The sequence below is a fragment of the Elgaria multicarinata genome, chromosome 1, assembly GCF_023053635.1.
Source record: "Elgaria multicarinata webbii isolate HBS135686 ecotype San Diego chromosome 1, rElgMul1.1.pri, whole genome shotgun sequence".
Lineage (NCBI taxonomy): Eukaryota > Metazoa > Chordata > Lepidosauria > Squamata > Anguidae > Elgaria > Elgaria multicarinata.
Genome location: NC_086171.1, coordinates 51182838 through 51198755, shown reverse-complemented (window position 1 = coordinate 51198755; position 15918 = coordinate 51182838). Strand labels below are relative to the sequence as shown.

The 15918-nt window shown below is 38.8% G+C and overlaps 1 protein-coding gene across 1 annotated transcript in view; it reads right to left on the bottom strand.

The window, feature by feature from the left end:
• Positions 1–15918, bottom strand: part of NEK10 (NIMA related kinase 10) — a 101151-nt gene that overhangs the window by 71662 nt on the left and 13571 nt on the right. The window contains exons 8-17 of the mRNA XM_063128228.1: positions 15777–15855; positions 15330–15397; positions 14033–14112; positions 10497–10583; positions 8017–8241; positions 5508–5647; positions 4571–4632; positions 3707–3784; positions 3007–3071; positions 679–781 (exon numbers count right to left, since the gene is read on the bottom strand). Coding sequence (XP_062984298.1) covers positions 679–781; positions 3007–3071; positions 3707–3784; positions 4571–4632; positions 5508–5647; positions 8017–8241; positions 10497–10583; positions 14033–14112; positions 15330–15397; positions 15777–15855 — 987 coding nt within the window. The remainder of the gene's footprint in view (positions 1–678; positions 782–3006; positions 3072–3706; positions 3785–4570; positions 4633–5507; positions 5648–8016; positions 8242–10496; positions 10584–14032; positions 14113–15329; positions 15398–15776; positions 15856–15918) is intronic.

Sequence of the window (15918 nt, the reverse complement as noted above, 5' to 3'; positions counted from 1 at the left end):
ATTAATAGGGACTATACCAATTCAAGCCAACAGCTTGGACACTAATGACACATAAAGAGTTACTGTCTCCCTTAATTCCCTTCTCAGTTTTTCAGATCAACCAAGAACCCTAAGTCCATTCATGTGTTAAGTTTAGACAGGAAGAGCACATGGAAAAAAAGTGTGAGGTTTGTTTGTTGTTCATTGTCCTGCAGCCAGCTTTCCCCTTCTCCTGGAGAACTGTCTAAGCCCAAGCATCCCCCCCACCAGCCCAGCAAAAAACTTTGCAAGACCTTTCTTGAAGCCAGGTTATGTGTCTGCTAGGTCTGCGTAGTGTCTACTAAAATCCTTCGGACACTGCATGGGTTTGGATGATCAGCAAAGGAGCCACAGTGGCTTCTTTTCCACACCCTGCACATGCCGCTGGTGTGCATTTCCCTAACTATCCACACTGCAGTCTGGGTTGTCTTGTTGTCCAAACCTGGCAAGGTGTGTGGTGGGGGTGGCTTCAAAATACCCCACAACCCGTGGCTTGGCTTAAGGGGTGACTTGGGAGCCATGTTTGTCGTCCACCTCGCCGGGCTCGGATGACATGGCAACGTGTGCCACAGCGACAGTAATTAGGGAAATAGCAGGAGCGTCCAAACTCCATCCCAGTTTTAGTCTGAACAAGCAAGTAATCAAACATTTACTACTTACAAGTAATGCATTTAGCTTCAATGCCAGCTCGTCATAAGCACGGATCTCGCGAACATAGTGCCCAATGTCAATGAAGCTCTCAAACAAGTCTGTAGGGAAGAGTCTACAAAAATGTAAATTTGCATACTTGTGAAATGCTAAACAAAATTCATGCATAATTATGTCTACGATGTTGGGGAAAAAATATGCTTGATTTCATTTCAGTTAATAATTTGTTATGTTAGTCCAGGTTTTTTTTTAGGGCAAAATGGTGTTAAGAAGAGACAGCATACATTTTAGTAAAATACCAGACTTCTCTAGCGAAAGAAAAGCTGGTCATGTTCCCTTTCTTCAAACAAAAAATTGTTTACCGATTTAAACAATAAAAAACACCCCTCTATGGTTCTTGAAAAGAACTGTTAGATAGCAGTGATATTCTATCACCATAAATTTAATATTAAAGACTTATAGCTGTGCTACTAACATAAGAAAGCGAGAAGAGGGGTGTATATATTTTTGGCTCAGCTGGCTATTTCAAAGTTGCTAGTCTTTGAACGTCATGAGATATTTTCCAGGCACAGAAATTACAAGTAAAAATAAAGTGGTTAAGGAAGATGTTGGATGTCCAAACATGGTTTTGATCAGATGCAAACCTTGAGACAAAAGACATGAATATCAGAGTCTGCTGTAGTTGATTACCATTCATTTGGCCTGATCAGAAAGATGGCCTTGGATTTGGTTTTAAAACCATTGGAAAGGATGGCAAAGAAAACACAATAATGTTTTAGATAGGCATCTCTAATTTTACTCCTGCTTCTTCCTAAAAGACTTCTATGAATCTGAATGGAACTAGATATAGAAAGTTACCTCTATAGCTGAATTCTTCTGTGCATTTCTGTGTGGTAAAAATCCCCCAAACAGGGTCCATCATATTCAAAAACTGTTCAACAGATGAAGGGGGTATCTTCACGGTGCCAAGTTGCCACCGCATTCCCCCAAAACCCTGCGCTTTCGCTCCTGCGGGGTTGCAGCCCATGCAAAGGAACGACTGCGGGGTTCAAATGGATCTAGGAGGGGGGGAGCCACCACCGCCACTGCTGTCCCTCCTTGGCTTTTTCCGCCTTACCTCGAGGGGATTGAAGACAGGCACTGACGCCATCTACCCAGCCAGGCCTCCAAAACGACCCCAGAGAAGCAGTGACAGACGGTGACGCGCTGTCCTAGCTGTGCTCCAGACAAAAACGTTGGAGTAAATCCCCAACTTTTTGGCTTCAGAGCTTTTGGGGAAAGCTCTGGGATGCCTGCATGGTGGCTTCTGCATCATATAATTGACCCTGCGCCACCATGCACCTACCCTGGGGATTTTGTCATGTATAGACAGCCCCGAAGAGTCTCTATCCTGCCTTGACCTTAAATATTATAAATAAATAAGAACCATATGACGATTTTTTTTAAAAATGTATTATTTTACTGCAATGTTTCCTGAAGTTTTGATATGTGGGCACAGGGCTATTTTTCTGGATTAAAATGGGAGGTGAACTTGGCATTGTATTAAAAAAAAGTATATATGAAAAAGAATTTATCAACTTCTGGAACAAGCATATATCCTGCTCATATCTGCAGGATAGTCACGTTAATAATCTCTCCTGGTGTCTTATCCACCTTAGTCGGTCAGGTCTCAGGGATGGAACTGTGTTTTCTGGACAATAACGATGGTTCAACCATTATACTGTGCTTGTCAGCTGTACCACAGGACATGCCATTTAGTTCCAATGCATGTTTAACTCCTCCCTTGTAATGATGTCACTGTTCAGATCAATGCTGCACAGGCCCTCCACTCTAAAGGCTATGGAGTGGTGAATGCATCCAACACTGTGATGACGGGCACAGTCCTATGCATGTTTAGACAGAAAAAAAGTCCTACAATTCCCAGCATTCCCCAGCCAGCATAGCCTTGGAACTGTGCTTCATTCTACTGGAAATCATTTTTTGTGCTATGGTGACATTGGCAAAGTCTGGGACAAAATTCCTTTAAAATATATAAATGAAGAAATAAAAAAGGTATTACAGCCCCAGTGTGGAGGTGTTAGAAATGTCTCTGGAGATCTTCATGTGGCAGCTGGGCATTTAAATTGGTCCTAAAATGTAGTTACATTTTCTCTGCAGAGACATCTATGGATGACAACGCTGTCATTTGTCACTCCATCTCATTTTCCATTCTTCCAGCTAGAAGTCAGTGAATATAACTAAAACTGAAGCCTAATGCTAAGTATTAACCTGCGGGCTTTTTGCTGTAACTCAAGTGTACATTTTTAGAGAATACTTTTTTCTAATATTTCATTTGCATACCTTTTAAAAAGATGTCTGTTCCTTTCCATACTGAAGAGAAATCTCAGGGCTCTGAAGGCGTAACACTGGAGTGAGGAAAATGCATACATTAAAGATAATGCCATGCAGAAGCACTGCTAATCACATTTGGTTTCTTTTGTCTAAATAGTCTATGCCAGTAGCATACTAAATAAGCAATTGTTTGTAGCCAAGGCAAGGGGCCTGAAAGCAAAGTAATGGAAGAAAAATATTGTAATGCCAGAAGTTAGGAAAGCATCAATCTTAGCTTCTGTTTAGTGCATCTGACCATTTTGTGCCCTTCAAATTCCAAATGCTTTAAAAAGCCTCAGGCATTAAAGCAGAACTATCCACGGCAAGCAAATCTGACCCAAAACTCATTCCCAAAGGATTTCAGTTACCTTGGTAGAGAATTTTACGGGACAATATCTTACATATCAGACAGAAGAATCCTGATGTAACAGTGCACTCTATATAATTCCATATCAGATATATGTGCCATATGGAATTTTTAAAAGTGTGGGATAGTTTGTATCTATTTTTATATAATGCATTTTAACTCAGTATTTTATTCTGGCAGCTTAAAAAAGAGAATCCAAGGCTACTTTGCAGTAAAGAAATACACAATAAATCATCATGTCTCTCTTTCAAGTGCTGTAGCTGTTTGAACTAAAAGAGCATGTAAATAAAGAAAAAGGATTACCTGTAATAAATTAGGCTTTGCTACATTCCTTTGTTTATTGGGTAAAATCAGCTTTGCAATTGTATAGACTCCATTTTCCTGAGAAAGCACACATTAAAGAATACAGATTCAAAGAACTGTCAAATGTTTAGTAATAATGCATTAAGAAATTAATGGCAAATTTTAAGTCATGTTCATATGAGGGAACCTACCAATCAATTGAAAGGAAGCCTGAAAACCAATCAGTAGAGGCAGGCATTATGCATTTTGCAATAGGGCACAGCGCAAAGACAGGCCGGGCCTGACCCAACCACTCCGTAATGGTCTTGTGTCTTGTAGCATTCTATATATGACTGTTAACCCACACTGGATTTGAGAGGGGGTTTAACCCACTATGGGTGTATTTTCTCTATCTCTGTTGTTTTTTTCTCATCAGTTCTGCTCACTGACTTATTCCTTCATCTCTGCATATTCAATGCTGGTTCAATGGTCAGGTTCAAACTTCATCCTGGTTAAATTATTGTTGTCTTCTCAATCTTTTTCCATTCTCATCTTGGCTCTTATCAAGCCAGATCCTGCCTCCCTCCTGTTCATCCTTCTTCCTTTTACTTGGAGTCTTTAGAACATCTCCTCAAGTCTCCTGTGGAGCATGAGGCATTCTCCTTTTGAAAGCTAAATCAAAAGCTTATCCTGTACTTTTAAAAAAAAATCTGCATAATGCAGCCTTCAACAGAACACTTCCATACCTACACATGCTCTAAACACTAGTAGGATATCAATCAAGATGTTTGCAAACAAACATTTTGCATCCACAACCAAATGAGAGCACATGACAAAATTAAAGATGAACAAATATAGCGCTAAATAGATTCAAAGACTTCTTACCTGAACTACTTGGTGAGCATTGGTATCATTCAGAACCAATTCAGTAACTGCAGCACAACAAGCTAGAATAAATCATCACAAGCATTTATTTTAGATCACTCTTGTAGAGAATTATAGATGAGGTGTCTCCTACATATATCCAATGTTTGCAAAATATATAAAAAAGTTGCTTTTTGAATTTTAAGTGGAATTGTAAATCATGCCACTGGAGCAGTCACACTTTAAATTTCAGTTGTATGTTTAAAAACTGAAAGTGATGAAGACAACAAATAGCTTTTTGCAAAGTTGCATATCATACAGGCATACTTATCAGGGAGTGTGCCTATCTAAAATAGATTCCAGAGCACTGCACATAGGAATAAAACAGTAAAAAGAAAGAAGATTAAAATTGTTCAATTTAAAACAAAGGACCAATAAAAACAGTGGCTGGTCAGTTGAGGAAGGCTTCCTGGAAAAGTTGTTTTCAGGAGGTGCAGGAAGCAGTCTGGTGCCTGCCTGCCTTCCAGGGGCAGGGAGTTCTAAAGAGAAGGGGCCACCACACTAAAGGCGCTCTCCCAGGTATCCTGGTGTCAAGTTGTTTAGGGCTTTTCTTTACAACCTTCCTGAAACTTTTCCTTGATGTGCTATAGAGTGCCAGTGGGCTCAGGTTTAGGGTTAAGACCTTTAGCATTCTATAGCACAGTAGGGAAAGAATTCAGGAGGGTAGGGGAATAAATCTGTTTTTTCCTTTACTCCTTCTAAAATCTCCCCCACCACACAAGCACTCCTGTCAGGTGCTGTGGAATACACTCAAACATTTTGTTATATATCTACATATAGCCTACTGGACTGACGGTTCAAACTCTGCAAAGAGATCTGCTAACATTTATACATTACTTAGACAATAAATTATTGCTCTGAACGCAAACTAGCACAGGGCAATTTGTAATGTGCGTACCTGCTTGAAGGGAAAACATATTTTCTTGTATCTCATGAGGGCTTAAATCTTCCGACAAGCGAAGCTGTTGGATTCTCCCTGCTGCATTTGCACTAGATAAACTCCCAATGGAAGAACGATCTGAAAATAGATTTCGCTCCCTGGAAAAGTAAAACATAATGCAGTGAATACTTTAGATATATGTTTCCTAATTGGTAATTAGAGGCTATTTACCGCTAAATTAAGAACATAAATGTTCTATATATCCTTTTAACCAAACCTTCTTAGACCATTTAATAATACTGGAAGAAATGTGTGAATAATTCTCAGCTGTTAATAATTTCCACATTACCATGAGAAAAATATTTTTCAACTTAACAGTTTTAAGTAAGAAGTAGTCACATCCAAAATTTGGAACAACAATGGAGCGCAAGTCTTGGAAAGGAGTATTGACTACATTTATATTCTGATGTTGTAACAGATGTGGCCCACGATCAGTGATGTTGTTGTACAATGTCACAAATTGTGCTTGTTTACAACTTACCCTACTTGTACCCCACTGTTCCTGCATACTTTAGGCCCAAATCCAGATGGGGAGATTGGAATGCCTGGGACCAGCAGGGGTACCCCATGTTGTCCTGGTCTTGTATTGCTTTACAAGCATCTGAACCTGTATTGCTAGAGGAATCCTCCTATGAGCTGACCTGTCTGTTGCTTGCAAGCAAAATTTGCTTGCACATTGTTTTAACTGTTTTAACTGTTTTAACTGTATCTATTGCTTTTAAATTATATATTGTTTTAACTTGGATCATGGTTTAATTTGTTTTAACTGTGTATATTTATTGTTTTATACTGTATGTTTTTATCTGTACGCCGCCCTGAGATCTTAGTGATATAGGGCGGGATATAAATATTTTAAATAAATAAATAAATAATAAATAATAAATAATTTGTTATATTACACAATATCAATACTGATCATGGGGCACATCTGTTAAGGCATCAGCCTAGCTTCCAATTTCCTGGCTTTGTGAAGTTTCAGGCAATGTGAAATAGCCTAAAGTCTGGTCTTAAACTTGAAGACTTATTTCCCTGTTTTTTAAAAAAGGAAAATTATTAATACATTGCATTGCTATTATTACACTTTTCCTCCCTCTTTTCCAATAGTGATCTGTCAATCAATGACAATGATTACTCCAGCCTTCAAAATTACTTCAGTCTTATCCCAGTTGACAGTTTTCTGCTACCCCTTCCCCACTGTCAGAATGCTGACAGGAATAGTGATTTTTTATTATTATTACTGCATTTATATCCCGCCTTTTTTCCTTCAAGGAACCCAAGGCAGCGTACATAATCCTCCTCTCCATTTTATCCTCACAAGAACAACCCTGTGAGGTGGGTTGGGCTGAGAGTCTGTAACTGGCCCATAGTCACCCAGTGGGTTTCCATGGCTGAGTGGGGACTAGAACCCGGATCTCCCAACTCCCAGTCCAACACTTTAGCCACTAGACCACAAACATTGGAGTATTGGCAGCATTGTAGGTTCAGAAAAAAACTGAACATAATCTTGCCAGCAGTAGTTACCATAAAAGGTGCTCAAATTTCACCAAGACAATGAAAGCATACATTCTCAACAAGCCTGAATAAAGTACATCAGTAATTCCCCCCAGAATTTGAAAAGAATATATGATATGCCTAGATACAGCTTGGAATAAAAAGTACAAATGTGTAAATTTTCAGTGTTGTTTAACTTGCTGTATCTGCGGCAATTTGTATCGGATTAGTTTGAAATTTTGAAAACTTTGTCATTAGCTCTACAGATGTCATTTTTTACAAGTAGTAGAATTTTGAGGCTATAAAGGTGGAACCTCTTTTTGGCAACTCACCTTAACTGAGGGGCACTCCTGTGCTCCTTTAATTATAAAGATCTGCTCGCAAGACAGTGTTAGTAATCATTTTAACAAATTGATATATTTACATTAACTGCCATTTTAAAATTATTTAAGTTGAAAGATCAAATCATTGTAAATCATGAATAGGAAATAAACATTTGAATGATGAAAAAAGCCTTAGTTAAATGAAATCCGTTGAAACCTTTAAACATTTTGGGCACAATCTCTTCATTTCCAGCTAATGGTTATAAAAAGAAACAGTCTGTGCCTGCACAAGGATTCCTTATCAGGACTGCAGCCTAATTTAGTCTGCATCTAACCCATTTTGTTGTTTATGCCACAGCTCCATTTGAAAAAGCTGCCAAGACTCAGACCTATTTTCCTCATAGGAATAGTATACCAACAATACTTTGCAAATTATACCCTGCAGTTTTATGACGAAGTTCTAAAAAATCCTCCAATAACACCGTATCATTTAAAGTCAAAGCTTTACCTTAATGAGTACCAATTTTTACATGACACTGAGCAGACAGATGGCTCTGAGAATAAATGTTATTTTTAAGAATACAACTGTGACCAAAGTGGAGCTATGAAGCTGTAAATCAGAAATTGCCAATGGGTGGTGTCTAGAAACCTACCCTTGCAAAATATGAAGGAGCTGTTTGATGCCTCCCCAAATACGGATTTCCACACTGGTTTCGGGATCTTCACAGACCTGGACCAGAATCCAAACCACACTCCACAACAGCTTTAGGTGATCTGAATGGAGCAAACTGAGCAGGATGGGAACACCTTCGTACATTTTGACCTGCTCTTTCACCTGAGATTCTACACAGAGGAGGCGGAGCAACTCTGCTGTCAGCCTGCAAGGGAACCAACAAATTATCACCTAAGCCTTTAAAACTCAGTTTGCGTGTTATATTATCCAGATAATCAAATATTGCTGCATTTATTCAATTCAACACTTTCAAAATGATCTAGTCAACTGGTTTGACTTACACATAAAGTGCTTCCTCAGTTTTCTTATGCACCCAAAACAGTTGGTATAAACATCATACTTCTAAAAATAAATATACTGTATTATAAAACTAAGCCTACCCTGGTGCATTAGTCGATACTTCACATTAAGAATGTTATACTTATAATTTCTGGCTTTCATTTAACTAATATCCCCGCCACCCAAAAAAGAATATTAGGTTTGAGTACTTTTCTCCCAAGTACTGATGTAAGTAACAGCAATGAAGATGTAATCATAAATTCAAAGAAAACCAGTTGTTCACGGTCTTAATTTATTTCCAAGGGACGCTAGTGCTAAAACATTAAATAAATCATGGTTCTCTCTAGAATATTTAGAGTAAGGACACTAAAGCATGCACTTATCTGGCAGCTTCAATGCTGCACTACATCAGAAGCCATGGCTTTTTTTGTGTTTGAATTCGAGTAAATGAACAAAGCTCCTGGTTCATAACTTGGTCTTGCATGTTCTCCCCACCATCACCCTTTCCTTTTCCTTTGCACAAAGAGGAGATGATTGAAAGCTTCTGATTTCAAACTGACCACAGCTTCTTGTTACATCCTAACTTGGGGAACAGTGGTTTGTTCTAACTAAAGTTAATTAACAAATTAAATTATCAGAGCACAGTTTGATCATGGTGGTTTTTTTAACTAATCACCCTGAGAACAAAAATGCAGTTTCCTGAGTTTGGAGGTCATGGGAAACTGTGGTTAGTTCAAAAGCAAAACCTTCTGATCACCCATTTGATGGGAGGAGTGTGTGTGAACCAGAGGCTCAGGAAGTATTCTCATAATAGCAAACTCTGGGAGGGACCCATAGCTCACTGGCGCAGTACATGTATTGTATGGAGGGGGGCAGAGGTTCAATCACTAGCATTTGCACTTTAACAAGAATCAGGTAGCAGGTGATGGGAAAGACCTCTGCCTAAGACCCTAGAGGCTGCTGCCAGTTAAGAGTAAATAACACCACTTCCTATTTACATCTTCCTTTTACATCTGAATCAGCCCAAAGACTTAATACAACTAAAAAAAGGAACCTGCCTTTCCTCTTGCAGTAGCATATTAAGTTGTAGCGTGCATTTTACCTGCAAGGCTAAACTTGCTTTTGAGCTTCTCTCACACGGTTTCTGTTATTATCCCATCACTATTCATGTAGAAAAGAAACCAAAGAAGAGGAATTTGTAATGTGAGTAAGGTTTCTGGCAACTGGCCTAAGGTTAGGGAAGCCAACTGAACTAGGTTGGCTCTGCCCCATCTTCACACACACACCCCGACCTCCTCTCCACAATGAGGGAAGGAGGTGGGGCGGTCGAAAGAGAAGCAGTTGAGTCCCTTTTGCTTCTCCAATGGCGGAATGAAGGGCCCTCAGCCACTTTGCCCACCATGCGTCCTTCCCCCATTGCAGGAAGGCGGTGATAGGGGCTAAGCAAAAGGGGACTCACTCATACGTGGGGAGAGCAGCTGCTTCCCCAGGCATGGGCCAGTGCCAACACCTGCCACCTTTCATCCCTCCGCTGCTATCTTCAATCGGAGATAACAGCAAGGGTTTCACTGCTGATGTGCAGCAGCAAAGGAATGCCCACGGTTACCTTTCATCTGAGATTGGATATAGCAGCGGGAGGATGCCCTCCCAGGGGATTCCTCGAGGAGGTGGGCTTGGACAATAAGCCCCATCCACTAGAAGAACCCCAAGAGGCTGCACAAGCTGGATTAGGCCTGCAGGCTGGCGGTTCTTCATCTGTGGTCTAAGTTGACTGAAGGAACAGATGCTTAAGCCTCTGAAAATATCCTGAGTGAGTTACTGGAATTCACCCAAAGTATGCAAAAACATGTGAGCACTAAACATGGAAAAACCCACACCTTTTGGCTCCATAAGCACACATCCCAAACAACCTTTACATTACTTCTTTATTGAGCAATCTGCGTGAAATGCCAGACTAGAAATTTATCTGCCTAAAATGCCAGACTAGAAATTTAGCTCACGTTTCCTACTTCAAAAGCAGCAAGCACAAATGACTGAGGAGAGAACATAGTTAGCATGAATATTGGCCAAGTGTCTGAAAAACCTAAACATAAAATGTAAACTAAAAATGAAGTATCCTACCTTTTAGAGAGCAAGTCATATTCATGCAGTATCACCAACAAATTCTCTACAACATTGAGTTCACTTATTTTCTTCCGGCATTCAGGACTAAAACAGAAAATTATGATGTATTATTTTTGAAAAATGCACAGGATGCATATCATCCTAGGCATGTATCTTGAGTGCATAATACCTGCAATCCCAGAATTAATGCTATGTACAGAAGCATCGTATATACCTTGCCATCATTTTAATGCAACTCTCAATTATGAAAATTAAACAAGTTTTAAGAAAAACATTTAACAACTTGCTTACTATCAGCCACCGAAAGCTAGCCCGAAGAAAATAGTCTTCCATTGTTTCCTGAGACGATAGACCTCGTACTTAGAAAACTGCTAGGCCATTTAGGTAAGTCATTAATATCTTCTATGACATATGTTTCTACTCCATTTGCCTTAGCCTCGAATAATTCCGAATAGAAATCTTCCCATACTTTTGCAGAGACAGGAGTCTCTACACTGTAATTATCTTTTCTAAATCTGGCCGATACCATACTCAAGAAACTTGCTGAATTCTTGATTCTGGCTGCCTGTTCCAGATCTGCCCACATTTTTGCATTGTATTTAGTTTTCTTAACAACAATTAATTTCTTGTCATTTCGCCTAAGCTTGAGCATTAAAGAATAATAAGGCCCCAGGAGAAGATTTTTTGCCGCCAGAACTTTTCAAAGACAATGTTGACTGGTGGGCTTCTGTCCTTGCAGGCCTTTTCACCCATATAAGCAATACTGGTTGTATCCCTACTGGATGGAAACTTAGCATAATAATTCCCCTATTTAAAAAAGGTGATCGTAGAGACCCTAGTAATTACAGACCCATTAGTTTAATAGATATTCCTGCAAAAATCTATGCTAGATTTTTACATCAAAAATTAGAGGAGTGGGCGGAACAAAATGCCATTTTGGCAGAAGAGTAGGCAGGTTTTAGGCAAGGAAGGTTGGTCATTGGTAATTGTTTCACCCTATCTCACTTGATATCTAAATATACCGCAAAGGGTGGGCAGCTCTTCACAACATTTATCAATTTAAGTACTGCCAATTAATAAATGTCTTCTCTGTGATAAACTGGCTAAAACAAACATTGATAGGAGACTCCTTTTTCTTGTAAAGATCCTTTTTACAGACACTCTTTTAAAGGTTAGAACCGGAGTAAACCAAGCTCTAACAAATGAGATCCTCACAAGCAACGGAGTTTGCTAGGGCTGCATTCTTGCGCCATGATTTTTGTTTCCACCACTCAGGTTGGACTGTGGAGGCTTCTGAGAAAATTTTGTTCATGCTGCAGGGAAAATGACCTAGTGATTAATTGCAAGAAATCAAAAGTCCTGATCTTTGGCAAGAAAAAGCAGCAATACATGTGGTTTTTGAACTCTAATGAAATTGACCAGGTGGATTCATTTATCTATCTTGGATTAACTTTCACTTCCACAGGATCATGGGCACCGCAGTTAAAAAGAAGTGAGTTAAAGGCAACAGTTTGTGCAAAATCCTTGAACAGGCCCATAAATTATAGACAACCCGGTTCTCTCTTGCCAATCATTAATGTATATAAGGCTAAAGTGTTGCCGGTACAAATTTATGGGGCTGAAATATGGGGTTTCGTCAACAGTAGGGAAATAGAAAGGGTCCAAAATCGTTTCTTGCGTATGATGTTAGGGGTTGCTCTAACCTGTCCAGCACAAGTGCTTAGATCGGAAGTCGGTATTACGGCAGTCTTAGATCAAATACATTGTAGGCTATTCAATTATTGGTTTAAGTTAGTTTTGGTGAACGAGGCCAGGCTGCCCAAGAAGTATCTTCTCGAGCAGATGGCTAAAACCTTGGAAACCTCCTGGCTGTATAAATTTATAAAGATGTTACCAAGCTCTGGTTTCAGTCTGCTGGCAATCAGCACCCCTAATACTAACATAAGAAATGCTGTTAAACTTAGGATCTCCGATATTAGAAGTCAGAGTGATGTAGCTGCAGCGGCAAATTCAAGGGCCATGAAATGGCTAGCAACATCTAAAGTCCATTTTAAAGAAGAAAAATACCTGTTCTTCGGTATGAAATGGGTCCATCGAGTAGCTTTTACTCAGCTTCGTCTCGAGCTGATGGATACAATGATGCTACCAGGGTAGATTTCTAGGCATCCCATCGAAAGATAGATTATGTATATGCGGCATTCCTGCTATTGAAGACCTAGCTCACTATTTACTTGAATGTTGTTTGTATTCAAAATGTAGAGAAATCTATCTATCTATGTTTTTAATACACATGAGAAACTGGACAGTGAAGGATAAATTGTCCTTCCTCCTACATGGTTCCAATTATTTTGTGATTCAGAGGGCTGCCCTTTTTGCTCTCAAAGCAGCCAGAATAAGGAAAAAAGAATTAGAAAAATGGCTTAATAAGTAGATTTTATTAAATCTCACAACACAAGGGGTTTTATTAACTAATAGTCTTAAATAATATATCATATAGGAACTGTATATTGTATATTGCCTGTATGTTTTTAACGATAACGTGATCTTTTGAAATGGTCGGAAGACTTATTCAATAAATTTTTATTCAATTGAAAACTGCCAGAAGAAATATGTTGTATAATTCTAGAGCAGCTGCAATAGACATGATCTTGTCTTTCAAATACAGTGAATCTGTGTTATGGTTAAAAGTGGACTCTCGGTCACTCCTAGGGCCCAGTCTTTAAATGTTAAAGCTATCATCTTGAACTGTTTTTCAAAGACTATAGAAATCCAACACAAATACAAAAGAATAATGCTCCTAGGAACCATGACCTTCCTTTGTATTACGCAAGCATTCTGGTACTGAGGCAACTAAAACAGAAAAGTGAGCCTAATTTGACAGCTGGAATCATTTGAGGTTGTTGAAAAACCATTGGGGAATATTGGAACACCAGAAGCTGACAGCCTGAGCTGAAATGGAGAAGGAATGGCGTTTAAGACAGCAATATGAGTATGAGAATTCCTTTAATGTTGTAAAGAAGCAAAATTAAATGGATCACTACTGTGATTTCCAACAACCTCTATCAACTTAGCATTGGTATCTCAAACACACCTAAGCCTGAAGAAATTTCTTAAAAGCTTCACATCATACTGTAGGAGGAAATCTTAAGATAACCAAGCAATGATATAATAGAACAGGTACCTAAGTTTAGTGTATTCTCCATGAAGAGAATTTACCCTGGAAAGCTCATAGAGAGTCAAGTATTGCAAAAGCCAAGCAAATAAATGGAAGCATTTTGATTTTTTTCCCATACAAAATGAGGGACAGATTATAATTCTAGCCCTTGAACACTTTTTACACTGCAATCACGATAGTCATGTGCAACCCGAGGAAGCTTCAATGGTTGACTGAATGGAAAATAGAAATGCAAGAATAGCATATGCCTTCATGTTTTCAGGAATGGGAGAATGAAGCTGGATTACCAAGTTTTGCTCCATTTATCCACAAGAAAAATTCAAAGGGGCAAACCAAAGCATAACAGACTAAAACTTACCTTTCTGCTAAGCTAGTGAGAGCAAGCAAGGCACCTAGCAGTACAGTATTTTCTCTAGCTCCAAGTAAATTGATCAAAGTCTGCAAAAAGATAAAGGCAGCCAAGCAATTGTTTAGCTATAGAACACAGAATTTAGCATACTTTTACATTGAATAATAAATATCAAAAACTGTTCTGGCAACTAAGTGTGGCATTTAAAATTGTAAACACAAATCATTTTACCGTTTTACTTATTTGCCCCAGATCAGAAGGAGTCAAGGACATGTCTCCCATGAACATAGGTAACAATGAACAGTGCCTATCAGTTCACACTTTACCCTGCTGTAGTCTGAGAGCTGCTTTCCCCATTTATTTATTTATTGCATTTTTATACTGCCCAATAGCTGAAGCTCCCTGGGCGGTTCACAAAAATGGCTTCTTCTGATATCATTTTGGGTTTGTTTGGCTAGAGGAACTGCATGGGTAGGAACTATACAACCAGTCCTATGTATGTGGTTCTTACACACAAACCAACATAGAGCATATTGGAAGCAGCCACAAACAATGCCTCCCACGTCTCTGCTGTTAGTGTGAATTGAGTTATAACTTCAGAGCCTCCAAAAGGCTCCATCATAGACTGGTTTGTAGTAAATCCATATCAACCTTGGTTTTACACTAGCCCTTTTCTCTGGAGTTGCCATCCTTTGTACTGAGATTCCAGACAATGGTGTTGTCAAATCACGCAAGACCCACATTTTTTATGTTATCTTTCTATGCTTTTTTCAGACTAGGGACTGGACCCAAACTTAGGAGCATGCAAATTGGCTGGCAGAAGTGGATTTTTCCACACTTCATGGCAGCCCCTCCAGCCCCTTGAAAATGCTACACAAAGTTTGGGGAGACCCTAGTGAATGGAGTGAGCTATAGTGCAGGGAGAAGGGAGGATCCCTGAAAGACGGACAAAAGGCATCTTCCGTGAGTGGGGCTCTTCCATCAAAGGAAGGCAGATCCCGGACCAAATCCCTGGTTTGAGATGATGTTTTTAATCGTCCAGCAGTTCATTATTAACTCATTACAATGCTGTAGTTTGAATAAGTTAATAAAACAGAAAAACCACTCACTGTTTCAAGATCATATAAAATGCACTATCTTGGCTAACCTACCAATTAATTAGTTAATCACTTTCAGCCCTAACCATAATTTAAATTGTACAGCAATGTTCTGATCGGAGGTAATTCTGTAATATTTTAAAATTCATTTTGAAGAGCACAAAAGAACCATTACAAATTAAGATTAATTACAATTCTAGTTAAGTTACCTTGTGTGCTCCACTGGCAGTAACCCATTCCCTTTGGTCTTTAACAGCTGATAGTTTCTGAAAAATATCTATGGAGTAGAGAAAACTGAATAAATCACATGCCTCTCAGAAAGAGTTATTATTTTATTATTTTAACTTATTAAAACAAAATATAGCATACATCGTAAATAGCTTGTATTCAGAAGTTAGTAGATTCTGTGACATGATTTAAAATTTACAGTCAAATAACCGAAAATGTCAGAAAGCCTTGAAATTCAAAATTACACATATACTAAAATAAGAGCTGCAGTCTAGTTTGCTTATTCATTGTTACTTCATTTGTGACAGCAAATGTATAATATAACAACTGTGGAACATTTTGATATGCACTTCAAGTATTTTTCATGTACACTTCACCTGCTAGTCACAGAAGGGATATAATCAGTATGGGGATCAACCAAAACTTACATGTCATGTTGACCAATTTATCTACATTATGTTGTTCTTCTTCATAGCCAAGATAGTCATTTGCTACTGTTTCCATATACTGGAAATAGGAAACCATTGAAAAGTGTTATTATATTGGAAAGTTATACAGATCTAAATAAAA